This window comes from Pelophylax lessonae, assembly GCF_965119305.1.
Source record: "Pelophylax lessonae genome assembly, chromosome: 2".
In the NCBI taxonomy this organism is placed as follows: domain Eukaryota; kingdom Metazoa; phylum Chordata; class Amphibia; order Anura; family Ranidae; genus Pelophylax; species Pelophylax lessonae.
The window spans coordinates 158,508,043-158,524,199 of NC_138769.1; the positions used below are offsets into that span (position 1 = coordinate 158,508,043).

At 42.7% G+C, this 16,157-nt stretch overlaps 1 protein-coding gene across 1 annotated transcript in view; it reads left to right on the plus strand.

Annotated features, from left to right (window-relative positions):
• Positions 1-16,157, plus strand: part of SARM1 (sterile alpha and TIR motif containing 1) — a 61,781-nt gene that overhangs the window by 11,041 nt on the left and 34,583 nt on the right. The window contains exon 3 of the mRNA XM_082244494.1: positions 11,164-11,782. Coding sequence (XP_082100620.1) covers positions 11,164-11,782 — 619 coding nt within the window. The remainder of the gene's footprint in view (positions 1-11,163; positions 11,783-16,157) is intronic.

Sequence of the window (16,157 nt, forward strand, 5' to 3'; positions counted from 1 at the left end):
GTGACCATCTAAATCAGTAGTCGTGCTAGAAGCAGGTGAATTGCACATGGAAATAATGTTTAGAGCTTAATCTCATAGATTAAATGGTTCCCAAACATTTGGTATATTGTTTGGAGATGATCTGCTTTTAAATTTCTTATAATATTTTTGTGAAAGCAGAAATATGCTTGAAAGTCTGAGAAGAGATAAATTCACGCTGTTTTTAGAAGTCTGTACTGACACAACTGAGCATGCCCAAACTAGAACACTAGTCACAAACCTACTCTCATTTTGTTTTAGCCCTGTGCTATAGTGAATTCTGAAATGTGTGAACGCCAAACAAGCGTGAATTTGTGAGAGCTAGCAAACTATGTACTATTTAAATGTAAATGCAAGTGTCAACCATTGATTCTCATTGTATAACTCAGGGATCCTCAAACTAAGGTCCTCCATCTGTTGTGGAACTACACATCCAATGAGACATTGTAAAACTCTGACATTCACTAACATGACTAGACATGATGAGAATTGTAGTTCCCTGAACAACTGGAGGGCCATAGTTTGGAGACCCCTGGTATAACTGTTACTGCCACAAAAACATACATTTTAATTTTGAGATGAACTCTTTATTTACTAAAATAAATTGTCCTTGCTGGGTTTTTACTTTGCTTCTTATTCATTTTTTTTAAACAACGCTAGTAATGAGTAATGTTTATCTGTTTTTGGAACAGATATTATTCTCTGAGAGAGAGATATGTACACTGCTCTAAAAAAATTAAAGGAACACTTTTTAATCAGAGTATAGTATCAAGTAAATTAAACTCCTGGGATATTGATCTGGTCATTTAGGTAGCAGAGGGGGTTGTTAATCAGTTGCAGCTGCTTTGGTGTTAATGAAATTAACAACAGGTGCACTAGATGGGCAGCAATGAGACGACCTCCAAAACATGAATGGTTCTACAGGTGGAGACCACTGACATTTTTTCCCTACTTATCTTTTCTGACTGTTTTCATTAGTTTTGCATTTGGCAAGGGTCAGGGTCACTACTGGTAGCATGAGACGATACCTGGGCCCTATAGAGCAGTGATGGCAAACCTTGGCACCCCATATATTTCTGAACTACATTTTCCATGATGCTCAACTACACTGCAGAGTGCATGAGAGGAACAATTATATATTTTCATGTGACACTTAGGAAATTACACTTTGCTACAATGTAAAGTAGTGAGTGTACAGCATGTATAACAGTGTAAATTTGCTGTCCCCTCAAAATAACTCAATACACAGCCAATAATGTTTAAACCGCTGCCAATAAAAGTGAGTACACCCCTAAGTTAAAATGTCCAATTGGGCCCAATTAGCCTTCTTCCCTCCCTGTTGTCATGTGACTCTTTAGTGTACAAGGTCTTAGGTGTAAATGGGGAGCAGGTGTGTTAAATTTGGTTTTATCGCTCTTACTCTCTCATACTGGTCCCGGGAAGTTAAACATGGCACCTTATGGCAAAGAACTCTCTGAGGATGTGAAAGAAAGAATTGTTGCTCTACATAAAGATGGCCTAGGCTATAAGAAGATTGCCAAGATCCTGAAACTGAGCTGCCTCAAGGTGGCCAAGACCATGCAGCAGTTTAACAGGACAGGTTCCACTCAGAACTGGCCTCGCCATGGTCGACCAATAAAGTTGAGTATATGTGCTCAACGTCATATACGGAGGTTGTCTTTGGGAAATCGGGGTATGAGTGCTGCCAGCATTGTTGCAGAGGTTGAAGGGGTGGGGGGGTCAGCCTGCCAGTGCACAAACCATACGTCACACACTGCATCAAATTGGTCTACATGGATGTCATCCCAGAAGGAAGCCTCTTCTAAAGATGATGCACAAGAAAGCCCGAAAATAGTTTACTGAAGACAAGCAGACTAAGGACATGGAATACTGGAACCATGTCCTGTGGTCTGATGAGATCAAGATAAATTTATTTGGCTCGGATGGTGTCAAGCGTGTGTGGAGGCAACCAGGTGAGGAGTACAAAGACAAGTGTGTCTTGCCTCCAGTCAAACCTGGTGGTGGGAGTGTCATGCCCCGGGGCTGCATGAGTGCTGCTGGCACTGGAGAGCTACAGCTCATTATGGGAACCATGAATGCCAACATGTACTGTGACATACTGAAGCAGACTATGATCCCCTCCCTCTGGAGACTGGGCCGCAGGGCAGTATTCCAACATGATAATGACCCCAAACACACCTTCAAGATGACCACTGCTTTGCTAAAAAAGGTGAGGGTAAAAGTTATGAACTGACCAAGCATGTCTCCAGACCTAAACCCTATTGAGCATTTGTGGGGCATCCTCAAACGGAAGATGGAGGAGCGCAAGGTCTCCAACATCCACCAGCTCCGTGATGTCATCATGGAGGAGTGGAAGAGGACTCCAGTGGCAACCTGTAAAGCTCTGGTGAACTCCATGCCCAAGAAGGTTAAGGCAGTGCTGGAAAATAATGGTGGCCGCACAAGATATTGACACTTTGGGCCCAATTTGGACATTTTCACTTAGGGGTATACTCACTTTTGTTGCCAGCGGTTTAGACATTAATGGCTGTGTGTTGAGTTATTTTGAGGGGACAGAAAATTCACACTGTTATACAAGCTGTACACTCACTGCTTTACACTGGAGCAAAGTGTCATTTCTTCAGTGTTGTCACATGGAAAGATATAATAAAATATGAACAAAAATGTGAAGGGTGTACACATTTTTGTGAGATACTGTACATGCACACACACGCACACACGCACACATACATGTACACACACATACACACATATGCACACACAAACATGCGCGCACACACACACATACATGGCCACATACATATAAATGCACATACTGTACATACAGATAGCCTTTTAAAAAAAACAGCAGTACTTTAAGGGAAAGCAGAGACCACAGCACACACATTGCTTTCACTTTCTTAGGTGTGACCAGTTCCCGCAGTGCCAATTTACAGTTCGGCTGAGGATCGGGGAGCTCGGTCTCAGCTGCTCCTCCTATCCAGGCATACAGGGGGCCCGCATGGGGGCAGGGTCACGATGGCGACTTATGAGAGCCGTTGACTCTGATATAGCAGATGGAACTACTCTGCTAGCAAATTGGGCTTGAAACCAGGGCTTTCAACCCTGCAATCTTTATATAGCACGCCCCTGAACTCTGCATTCTGTACGTAACACACTCCTGAACTGTGCACTATCTACGTAGTGTACTCCTGATCTCTTCACTCTGTACGCAACACGCTCCAGAATTTTGCACCCTGTAGCTAGCGCATTGCTTAACTCTACACTCAGTATGTAGCAAACTCCTGAACTCTGCACTCTGTACTTAACACTATCTTGAACTGAGCATTCTGTGCATAGTACACTCCTGAACTCTGCATTCTGTATGTAGTGCATTCTGTATGTAGTGCACTCCTGAACTTTGAACTCCTGAACTCTGCACTCTGTACATAGCATACTCCTGATCTCTGCATCCTGTATGTAACACACTCCTGAATTCTGCACGCTGTACCTAGCGCACTGCTGAACTCTGCACTCAGTATGTAGCAAACTCCTGAACTCTGCACTCTGTACATAGTGCACTCCTGGACTCTGCACTCTGTATGTAGCCTAAGCTCCTAGCTGCACTCTGTATGTAGCTAACTCCTGAATGCTGCACTGTGCACATAGCATGCTCCTGAACTCTGCACTGTGAACTCTGTACATAACACACTCCTACACTCCTTAACTCTGCACTCTGTATGTAGCACACTCCTGAACCCTAGACTCTGTACGTAGTGTACCCCTAAACTTTGCACTCTGAATGTAGTGCACTCTTGAACTCTGCACTCTGTAGCGCACTCCTGAACCCTGCACTCTGTATGTAGCACACTCCTGAACTCTGCTCTCTGTATATAGCGCACTCCTGAACTCTGCATTTCTGATCTTTGCACACCTGAACTCTGCACCCTGTACAGAGCACTCTCCTGAACACTGCAGTCTGTACATAGTTCACTCCTGAAACCTGCACTCCGCATGTAGCATGCTCCTGGACTCTGCATTTTGTACGTAGCGCACTCCTGAACTCTGTATGTCTGATCTTTGCACTCCTTAACACTGCACTCTGTATGTATCGCACTCCTGAACCCTGCACTCTGTTTGTAGCACACTAGTGGACCCTGCATCCTGCACTCTGCACGTAGCGCACTCCTGAACTCTTCACTCCGTATGTAATGCACTCCTGAACTCTGTGCTCTATATGTAACGCACTCCTAAACTCTGCGCTCTGTATGTAGAACACTCCTGAACCCTGCACTTTGTGCACAGCATACTCCTGTACTCAGGACTCTGTACGAAGCCCACTCCTGAACCCTGGACTTTGTACATATAGTCCTCCTGAACTTTGCACTCTGTACATAGCACACGCTTGAACTTTAATCTCTGTACGCACGTCTGAACTTTGGCAGAGGTGGTTTTGGGTTTTATATTGCTTCCAGTCCCCTGAGAATTCCAGGTGATTAAAAAACCCCTTCCGAAAACTAAAGCTTGGTACACACTATCATTTTTTTTTCAACCCAGTAGGGTTAAGGAGCCCCCCCCTCTCCCCCCCGCCAGAACACACTTGTCAGCCCTCGCAGCCATTAGCCCCTTCAACAGAAGCCAGAGGTTCGGCCAGCTTCTGTCGGACAGGATTCCGCACACACGGGCTAGCCAATGTGTGTGTACAAGGCCATTTTTTTTTTCTTAATCATAGAGCATTTTACAACCAATAAACATGCCTGAACATGACAATCACCTAATTAATATCTAAGTAACTTGAAGAACCTTTTTTGTGCTAAAAGCTAAGTGGATAGAGCTCAGGATATGCAACCATGGTTTATTATGGCATAACCTGCAGTATTGATTTGTTATTGTATCCTGGGATAGAGCATGTTGAAAGGTACAGTGTGTACTGGGCCTTCAGACAGACAGACTCACTTCCTCAATGACAGTGAAAGTATATATTCCAAAAGTGCTGCTGGGCTACAACATATCTCTTACCAACAAGCTTATTTTAGAAGTAATGGAAGGATAGTTTTTTTTTTTTTTTGCATCTCAACATTATCACTTTATTTATCATCTGGGTAGAACTTTGTGTGCTCAGCTTCACAGCAGGTCATTTGTGTGTGTGCGTTTTTTTTTTTTTTTTTTGCACACCCTCCTTTGCATCCCACAGTACTGACAATCCAACAAATGACTGATCATTTTCTACTTACACAAATGCATGTGCATTTCATGTACATTGTGATTGAATACAATGTATTCACCATGATGTTTGTTGTGTGGTCTTAAGATATGATGGAATCCCACTAACTATCGTGTTAGAACCACCTTGTAAACTGCCCATATTTTTCAGTAACTAGCCTTTATTTTTTAAACATACAGTGGGTATAGAAAAGAATCACCCCCCCTTAAAATAATCCCAATTTGTTTCTTTGCAGCCTGAAATAAAGACAGACACAGTATTTGTTTTATCCAGCTGTATTTACTAGTGCAACTTTTAACATCCAAGTGAAAGAGATAACACCATGTCAGAAAAAAAAAAAAAATTATTAAAAAACAGAATCACTGAGTTAGAAAACGGATCCCCCCACATGTCAGTATTTTATTTAACCACCTTTAACGTTAATTACAGCCTTTATTCTTTTGTTATATGTCTCTACTAACTTTGCACACCCAGACTTTGTAATATTTGCCCACTCTTCTTTGCAGTACTGCTCAAGTTCAGTTAAATTTAATGGTGACCATTTGTGGACTGCAGTCCTCAAGTCATTCCACAGATTTTAAATGGGGTTTAAGCCTGGGCTCTGACTAAGCTATGCAAGGGCACCTTTTTCTCCTTCAAGAACTGTGTGGTCATTTTTTCTGTGTGATTTGGGTCATTGTCATGTTGGAAGGTAAACCTTCTTCCTATTGACAACTTTCTGGAAGAGGGCAGCAGATGTTTCTCAAAAATGTGATGGTATTTTGCTCCATTAAATTTTCTCCTATCCTGACAAGTGCTCCAGTCCCTGCTGAGGAGAAACATCCCCTCATCGAACCATAACATCTTTTTCCATGGGGCCTCAGAATCTTCAAGGTGTGTTTTAGGGGGTCAGGTCAGATGAGACTATGATTGAATTATTTGGCCTCAACTATATGTTTGGCGGAAATTCAATACAGCTCACCATCCAAAAAAAAAAAAAAAACACCATTCCTACAGTAAAGCATGGAGGAGGTAATATATTCTTATGGGGGTGTATCTCCCCCAACAGGGACTGGAGCACATGTCAGGATAGAAGGAAAAATTGATGGGGCAAAACACCATCAAATTCTTGAGGAAAATTCGCTGGCCTCTGCCAGAAAGTTATCAATAGGAAGAAGGTTTACCTTCCAACATTACAATGACCCAAAGCACAGTGGTTGAAGGAGAAAAGGGTGAATGTCCTTGCATGGTTTAGTGGTTTAGTCAGAGCCAAGACTTAAACCCCATTGAAAATATGTGGAATGTCTGGAAGACTGCAGTCCACAAATGGTCACCATCAAATGTAATTGAACTTGAGCAGTTCTGCAAAGAAGAGTGGGCAAATATTGCAAAGTCTAGATGTGCAAAGTTAGTAGAGACATATCCCAACAGACTAAAGGCTATAATTATAGCAAAATGTGGTCCAACTAAATACTGACATGGGGGGTGATCCTTTTTCCAACTCAGTGATTCTGTTTTTCATTTATTTATTTTTTTCTGACATGTTGGTGTTATACCTTTCACTTGGATGTTATAAGTTGCATTAGTAAATACAGCTGGATAAAACAAAAAACATGTCTGTCTTTGTTTCAGGTTGCAAAGCAACAAAATTTTATTATTTTAAAGGGGGGGGGGGGGGGTGATTCTTGTCTATGCCCACTGTATGTCTACAATATCGAGCCTCTTGTTAAAGCTGAACTTTAGCCAAATATAAAAAGGCACCAAATAATGCATTTCTACATGCTTAAATGTATTTCTGTAAATGCAATCATTTTAGGTACCTGCATTTGACTTGGTATTAGCATCTTGTAATCCCGTTCCAGCAAAGCTCAGAGTAGGAGATGGAGAAGCAGTACGAGGACATATAGTGGCAGGAAAAAAAATACTGCAGAAGAGAGCTCCAGATTAAAACTGAGCATTGCATCAAAAGCAGCTTCTTTTTTTTTTGTTTTTTTTTTAATGATTTATTTGTTAATTTTTTTATTTATTTTATGTTGAAATGTAGTTTTAAACACAGGAATTAAAGTGTCATTAATCCCACATCATTAAAAACTATCAGTAAATTCTGTATTACATGCTGTTAATACTTATTCAGTCACCGTGGGATTTAAATTCTGTATTCTGCAAAAAAACCTGGTTGATCCTGCTGTTCTCTGTCTCCCCCTTTTGTTCATGTCCTTAATAACGTTGGGGATTTTGCAGAGCAGCGTTGGCAGCTAGTGCACATGCTCAGTTTTTAGTGAGTTTCTATGCTGAGCAATTCCTCCCTATCACATCTGAGCAGCCCATATGACTGTATACACTGTGGTAAATGACAGCCCACTCCCTCCCCCTTTATACCCACTAACCAGCTAAACACAATGGAAGTGGGATATTACATCTTGATTGATGGGGACTTCATCTCCCTGTTATTCTAAGACACACGCTGGAGGGGCATGACACAGCCTGTGACTGGCACAAATCTGCCCCTACCATGTTATTGGCAAAATATAATAAAGATTGATTTTAAATATATATTGATTGACAATTTATAACAGTTTATTGATATTAATTTATTTTTTTGCTGTATCCCGAAGGCTGTTTTTTTCTATGTTGAACATGTGACCAGCAGCAGAGGACTAGAAGCTCCTCCTGCTTATGTTTCCCTGCAGACAGGCTGGGAAAGAGCAGAGTCATGTGACAGCTTTACATTGATTAGAAATAAGGTACTTTTTTGTTGTTTTTTTCAAATTAAAATAATTACAGTGCCATCATCCACATACAGAGAGAGAAGGGACAATATCAATTAAACAGTGTGTGTTTAGTATCACTTCAACACAGAGTGGTGCACTCATAAATCCTTTTCTAAACTGAGAAAATGGTGCAGATCATGCTACTATTTAACAAGGATTTTTGTCAATTAGGAACAATCTGCTCCTGTATGCAGAGTCTGCTCACGTTGTGTGTTCACTGCACGGGCAGAGAGAGGCATGTAAGTTGTCTGCCAGGTTACCAGCAGACAGTTCACCCGTATATCAGGTTTTATCTGGTGGGGATCTGCAGCAGTTTTTTATATTAAAAACTGCTGTGATCCATTTTTCGGGCTAGGTTCACTCCTGCTGCCTCCTGAATGCCTGTTTTTTCTTCTGCCAATTCAAAGTTTATAATGGGGCTAATGCACCCCAACCATGACACATGACACACACCAAGTGTTTAGCTTGTGGTTGCAGTGCAGCCCTAATGAACTAAATGACTGAGTTTGACAGGTGTTGCCTGTCAACTTGGCATGTTGCGTTAAATTTGCTTTGCGTCACGGCCATGGCATGTGAATAGCACCCTCTAGCTGTTATTTATCCTTTAGGGGAGTGGCCAGGGGGTTGTAAAAATTTGGCTCAGCCACCTGTTTTTACTATCATCTGTGTGATAGAAGCCTTAATTAGGCATGGAACTGCCACCAGTTTCTATTTCACTCTGAAATGGAAACTCGTATGGGTGACGGAGACAGACCTGAAACACGCACAGTTTACTATGTGTTAACATAAGAACAAACAGCAACCCTTGAAACACGGCACAGTATGTTGGAGTACCATTCATTTGGAATGGCACCCAAAGCACATTCTTAATGCACCACAATAGATCTAAATTACTGCATCACAATGCAGAAATTCAAACCAGTTGTTCATTGTGGCATGCTGGAAAAACGTGTTTATGGGTTTAAATGTCTGAATCTTTTCACTGAACTGATTATACCGCTTACACTTTTTTTTTTACACTATTTCTATTTTGCAATGCATTGATAGTATGGAGTGGGAATCAAGCCCCTGGAAGCACACGGCGCCTGTTTTGCTAAGCCCAGCCAATACCCCTCCCCATGTGATTCTAGGCAGCCAGTTTTGGAAAACAAAAAACATGTCCAGAAGATTCCCAGAAGCTCTGCTGTTCTCAGTTCCGATCTGGAGACATACGCTTTCTTTAATTTAGCTAAATGAATACACAACCTGTCTGCTTGTAACTGTTCGACATCTCAAACGATTGCATGGCTATGTTATAACATGGAAATAGTCATTTATAATTACTGGCTGTGAGTTCACGGAATCAAACAGTTGTTCTGACTCCTTGGCTGCAATAACAGAATGAACACAGTACAGCTGATGTAAACAGAGCAATGTTTTCACTGGCCTGAATCTGAGATAGCAATTTTCAAGGCAAAAGAAAGGACAGACAGCGGTAATAGCTTAAACCAATTGTAAACAATCACCTTGTAAAACAACCCTTCAGTTTAAAATAGAAATAAAAGGCAAAACACTTTTGTATAGATATTGATGTAGCACCCTCCTAGGTAGGTGCTAGGAAGAAGCATATGGATGGCCCTGTCTGCATATCAGGAGGGCCTGATCATTTTGTTAGGCCGTCATGTGCTTCCAAGGGTGTCTGGGGAGTCTCCCCACTGTGTCCAATGAGGGTTCTTATTGGATAGTGGAGAAACCTGACCAATAGCACACCAGGGCTTGTATCCATCTTAGAGGGCAGAATCTGCCACAAAGCATCCTGGGATAGGGTATAAGTCTGAGGGGAGCACATGAGGCAGCGTCTTTGGCAGGAGTCCCAGGCGGAGGTGATGTCTGTCTCTCCTCCTGTCAGTGCAAGTGAGAGTGTCCTGGGCGGTCGGCCTAGAGGACGAAGGTTGAGCTGGGCTGCAGAGAGGGATCCAGAGTCCTGTGGACCGAGTGGAGCTGCTGGGCAGAAGTTTTGGGGAAAAATAAGTATCGTGAGTACTTGAGACTGCCCAGGAGAGTGGACCACTCCAGAAGGTCAAGGGGATCCAGGAGCCAGCTAACCTGAGGAGAAGGTTTAGAGAAAGGGGGTGCCAGTGTTTAAGCCCTGAAGATAAGTGAGAGGAAGATGGTAGCAGCAGCACAAGTAGCTACCTCAGCAAGGAGTGCTTAAGGGAGCTAAAGAAAGGACTTCTTTATGTGACAAAGCAGTCCAAGGTCAGTTTGGAGTTAACAGGCAGCAAGCCAGCCTTAACCAGCATCAACCGGCGTTGACCAAAATTTAGCCAGTGTCAAGTCAGCGCCAAGAAGCGTTTTCAGTTGTCCCTAGCAAATTGTGCATAGTTGAGCCAAAGGAGTATCCCACTCATTCCCTTCTCCCATCCAAGTTCTCAATAAATACAAAAAAACAAAGATACTGGACTGGTCATTGTCTCAGCGCTCACATTTGGAGGAACATGCATAGGGGTACTTTTGTTGCACCCAGTGGCCCAGGGGAACCCATATCCAGCAAAACGTCTGGGAATCCTGCTACATTAAAAAAAAAAAAAACATAAAAAAATACCTTTTTTTGCCTTTTTTGTTATAAGTGAAAGGAGGAAAAGCAGCAGCACACTGAGCTTCCCTGTGAAAGGCTGTGCGGGGGGAATGACAGGACAAGTCTGATCATTGGAAGAGAGCAGGCTGAGTTCCCAGCACTAGTGTGTTCGGGATTTAGTAGGAAAGCAAGGGGACTAGCTGGATTTGCCAGGGATTTCATGCAAAGGAAGCAATATAAAGAAAATAGGATACTTTCTCATACAAGTACATGGTACAGCAGGCACATATCAGGAATAAGAAATGTTGGGGTAACATACACTTTAACTTTACAAAATTATTTACTATCTCTGGATACATTACAATAGCCACTGGGCTTTAAAATTGTACATATCCTTTTATTATATTAATGAATATTATTCTAAACTTTAAAACCAAGTTTGCTAGTGGTGAGTAAGCAGAGTGGATCTACAATGTTTGTATAATGTGTTTGAATAGACTAGCTAATTTATATATATATATATATATATATATATTGGGTGAAAATATTATATATAACCTATTTACACTGTTTGTAGCTGTGATGTTCTCTCATAATTTCCTATTTATCTACAGGGATCGCGTTGCTCGTGTAGGCCTGGGAGTGATCCTAAACATTGCAAAAGAAAGAGATGACCCAAGACTTGCTAGAAGGCTCTCAGGTGTCCTGGAGCACATGTTCAAACACTCTGAAGAGACCTGCAGACAGCTGATATGCGATGGTGGTCTTGACTCAATTCTCTTCTGGTGCCGCTGGACAGATCCAATCGTTCTGAGGCATTGTGCCATGGCCCTGGCATACTGTGCCATGTACGGCGGACCTTCCAATCAGCGTCTGATGATTGAGAAAAAAGCTGCTGAGTGGTTGTTTCCATTAGTCTTTTCCAAAGAAGATGACCAGATCCGATTTCATGCTTGCCTTGCAATTACCGTATTGGCAACTAATAAAGAGATTGAAAAGGAAGTGGAAAGATCAGGCACACTGGCACTGGTTGAACCCTTTATTTCTTCTTTAGACCCTCAGGAATATGCCCGTTCTCTTTTGAACAACAGTGATAACACGCAAGGGAGGACAGCTGGTGACCTACAACGTCTTGTGCCACTGCTGGACAGTTCACGGTTAGAAGCCCAGTGTGTTGCTGCTTTCTACTTGTGTGTAGAAGCTGCCATCAAGTCCGAACACAAGAATACAAAGGTGAAATGAAATGTTGTCTTTACTACTGACCATTGATCCATTCCCAGCTTTAATTTCACACAATGCTCAATGCTAAACCAACCTTTATGTAACAAAATGCATTAGTGCTAGTACCTGTATATATCCAATACATTTAAGCACCTTTTTTGTGCTGCTTAGTTAAAATGACCCTCCATCCTAATAATGGGAAAGCCCATTAAAGGGAGTGCCATTTACTTGGCAGGACACTGGCTTTTTCTGCCTTAGCAGTTTTGTGCTACATATTGGACAGGCCAGTGTCCTGTATGGATGTGTGTTGGTTGGAGGTGTGCTGGTTCTGTCTGAAGGATGTGATGGAACCCTGCATACTATAAACATATACCAGGCAATTACCTTTTTGCATGTTAAGATAAAACATGCATATATTCCTATGCTATGTTCTGTCATGTATACTGTAATCATACATTTGTTATGCACAGATTTACACTTTTTTTTTCATGTAAATTAAGGTAGCTTGGCTTGTCTTGGATTCAGAAGCAAATTAAACAGAAAGCCCAATTGTACTTGTAAAATACATAGCTGAACTTGTGTTTTGCTTTTACAGAGCAAGGGTCCTTTCACGCAGTCCGCCTCTGTTTGTGGACTCCGTGCTGCTCAGTGGGGGATCCATCCGCGGATCCCCACTGAGCAGGCAGGTGACAGCTCCCTCTCTGCTCTGTGTGCGGAGAGGTAGGTGTCAGAGCTCCGCTGCTCTCTATGGGGGAATGAGAGGAGAGCGGACCGCCTGTCCGCTCTCATCCGATCCGATCCGATCCCCTGGACGGATGGAAAATAGGGTTTCCATCCTTCTGGATTTCACGGACAGGATCGGATCGGAGAGCAGCAGGTGTCAGCGGACATGTCTCCACTGACATTGGCTGCCCCATAGGGATGCATGGAGGATCCGATCAGATCCGCCTAAAAAACTGACAGGCGGATCTGATCAGATTGTTCGTGTGAAAGGGGGCCAAAGCAACAGGTTCACTACTGCTGCCCTCACCCGCAGCACATACCTTACCTTAAGGCTACAGTACATTCACACCGGCAATTAAAGCTGGCACAAATCGCAGCGGCAGAGGCTAGATGCAGCCGCTGGCTGACATTATAATGACATTATAGTGAACAGGGCAAGTGGTCACACCTAGGTGTCTGTTTATAAATGAGAGAAAAGCTGAGACAGAGAGAACTTAATATTTTCATGTAATTACGTGTTCTTTTTAAAGAGGAGCTCCAGGCTCCTTTAGAAAAAAAATGATTCCCTTCCCCTTTTGGGTGGAGCTCTGCTTTAACTTTGGTTTCACTTTTTAAACTCAGCTGTGCTGTAATCTCACAATATCTCAAGAAATCACAGGCAGCCCACTACCTTCTACACAGATCTCAGCCATTTCCAGAGAAAAAACTTATCCTCTGTCCTCCCTCTGCGAACAGAAGTTCTTGGCTTTTTAAACAGGCTGCAGAGGAGATTATTTTCCTCCTGAGAACTGCTGAGAACTGAGATAAAACTCCTCCGTTTAATAAATATACACCCTAGCCTCTGAGAGCCATGGCAGGAATCTCTGATTCCTGCACCTACTATTTGCACTGGCCCTAAACACTGGTGTAATTGTAAAGCCTTTCCAGATAGCAAGCAAATGTGCTGCAAGTTTGAAAATGACTTGCTAAGCTATTGCTCGACTTGCCAGGCTTCACAAGTTTTTTGCACAATTGCAGGAAGTCCACATTGCATGACTCCAGATAAATTTTCTTTGCAAACATTCTGCAAGTCTGCTGCAAGTTCTGGTTCAGTTATGTTGTACAACAGTCATCCCACCACAGGGGTCACTGTGGCTGAGTTTTCATGCTGTAGACTTGCAGAGCTCTTACTGTAGACTCAGCACTGCAACTTCTACTCTTGCTAGAGACTTGCCAAGCAAATTTGCTACAAATTGGAAAAGTGTCAACTAGAAATTGTGTTTAACCACTTTACCACTGCTCACAGTAATATTACTGCGGCAGAGTGGCTCGTTATCGTCTGACGACGTAGTACTACGTCGTCAGACACTCCCCCTTCTGGGCGGCGCTTGCGCGCCGCCGGAGGCTCGCTCCCGCTGTTTTCATTCACAGCGGGAGTCGGGCCAGGGGAGGAGCAGCGGCGATCGCCGCTGCTCTTACCCGATCGTCGGGGATCGAGTCTGGAGATCCGCCCGCTGTGTGTAAACACAGCGGGCGGATCTCCATAGTGACAGGGAGTGACAGATCGGACTGTTCAGCATAGCTGGACATCCGATCTGTCCATGACTCACTCAGTTACCTCCCCCCCTACACGTCAGTAAGCACCAGGCATACATTAACCCCTCCCTCTCCAATAAAATTAACCCCTTCCCTGCCAGTGTCATTTTTACAGTAACAGTGCATATATATAGCACTGATTACTGCAGTAATGTCACTGGTACCCCCAAAAGTGTCAAAAATGTCAGTCAAGGGTCCGATCTGTCCGCCGCAATGTCGCAGTCCCGCAAAAAAAATCGCAGATCGCCGCCATTACGCGTTAAAAAACAAAAACACCAAAAATGACAGAAATCTTTCCCTTTGTTAGTAAACGCAATAACTTTTGCGCAAACCAATCAAAATATGCTTATTGCGATTTTTTTTACCAAACATAGGTAGCAGAAAACAAATTGGCCAAAATTTTTAAAAAAAATTGGTTTTTACATCTTTTTTGGGGGGAATTTCATATAAAAAAATTTTAAAAATATTGTTATTTTTTCAAAATAAACACTCTTTTTTTGTTTATAGCGCAAAAAGTAAAAATCGCACAGGTGATCAAATACCACCAAAAGAAAGCTCTGTTTGTGGGAAAAAAAGGACGTAAATTTCGTTTGGTACGGCGTCGCACGACCGCGCAATTGTCAGTTGAAGTTGCACAGCGCCGAATCGCAAAAAGTGGCCTGGACGGAAGACAGCAAAATCCTCCGGTGGTAAAGTGGTTAAAGTGCTCTGTAATGCCCCGTACACACGTACCGATTGTCGGCCGTAAATATTCGGCCGACGACCGATCGGCCGATTGTAGGCTTGTTAGTATGATGCTTCCGACAGCCGACAGCGCATTTTCGGCCGAACAGAATCTGTCGTGCAGGCATTAAAATTTTTGTTGGCCAACACCAGAACGGCCGATTGTTCGCCAGTCAGTACAGAATTCGGCCGACAGACAGCAGATTTGCAAGACTGGGCATGCTCAGAAAAGAAAAAAGACAAGGAAAGTTAGCCATGACATGACATCACTTCTGCAGTCGGCTGTTGTTGGCCGACAAAATTCATGTGCAGTCTTTTGCAGTTTTCAACACGACACGACAGCCCTGGACAAAAGACGGCCGATCGTTCGGCCGACGATCAGTACGTGTGTACAGGGCTTAAGTGTGCAACTTGTCAGTGAAAAAGTGCAGCACATTAACAGACTTACAATTCAACCTTGCTATCTGGGTTATTCCCTCCCTGCCTGGTAAATCTAGGTATCACTCCTCCCAAATTAGAGCACTGGTGATTGGCCACTTAAACACCCAGAGCTGTCATAAAGGTTCAGTTTACTACACAAACTGTACAAGGAGTGACAGCATTAGGCTTCATTCACACCTAAGTGTATTGATTTACTGGCATTTTTCGGGCATTTGTTTAAGCTTTTTTGCAGCTTTTTACAATCTTTTTTAAAGCGTATTAGATGTTTATTACAAGCATTTTACAGTTTCAGGCATTTTTGTTTAGCCAATAGAAAGCACAGGGGTTGGAGAGGGAGAGGAAATTAGGGGTGGAGAACTGCTATTTGAGCATTTTACCAGCGATTTATGAGCATTTTACAAGCGTTTTGCGAGCATTTTTCCGCTCAAGTCAGGCGTTTCTATTGAAGTCTATGGGGCTAAAAAAAGCTTGTAATCTGCCAAAAAGAAGCTCATGTACTTTTTTGAGCTTCAGGCATTTTGCTTCACGTGATAGGACACTCATATGTGAACAGGGCCATTGATATGAATGGAATTTTGCTTGTTTGGAGCTTCAGAGCTGAGCGTTTTACAAGCTGAAATTTGCTCAGGTGTGAACAGGGCCTTAATGTTTTGGCAGTACACACATTCATCATTGGGGAATGGAGGTTTAAGGGCCTTTGCTGATGAGACTTGGCCTTGTTTCAATGGCATCAGTTTGTTTGATATCAGTTTAAGAAGCTCATCATAAAAAATCATATAATCATAAAAAATTGATTAACAGGTGCATTTGACCTACAGCTGCTCTATATTTGCCCGCTTGAAGCAGGTTTCGCATTCCCATAGACTTGTTTGGGAATGCAAAACATGCTTCAAACAAGCACAAGTCCATTGACACAGGCCCTTAA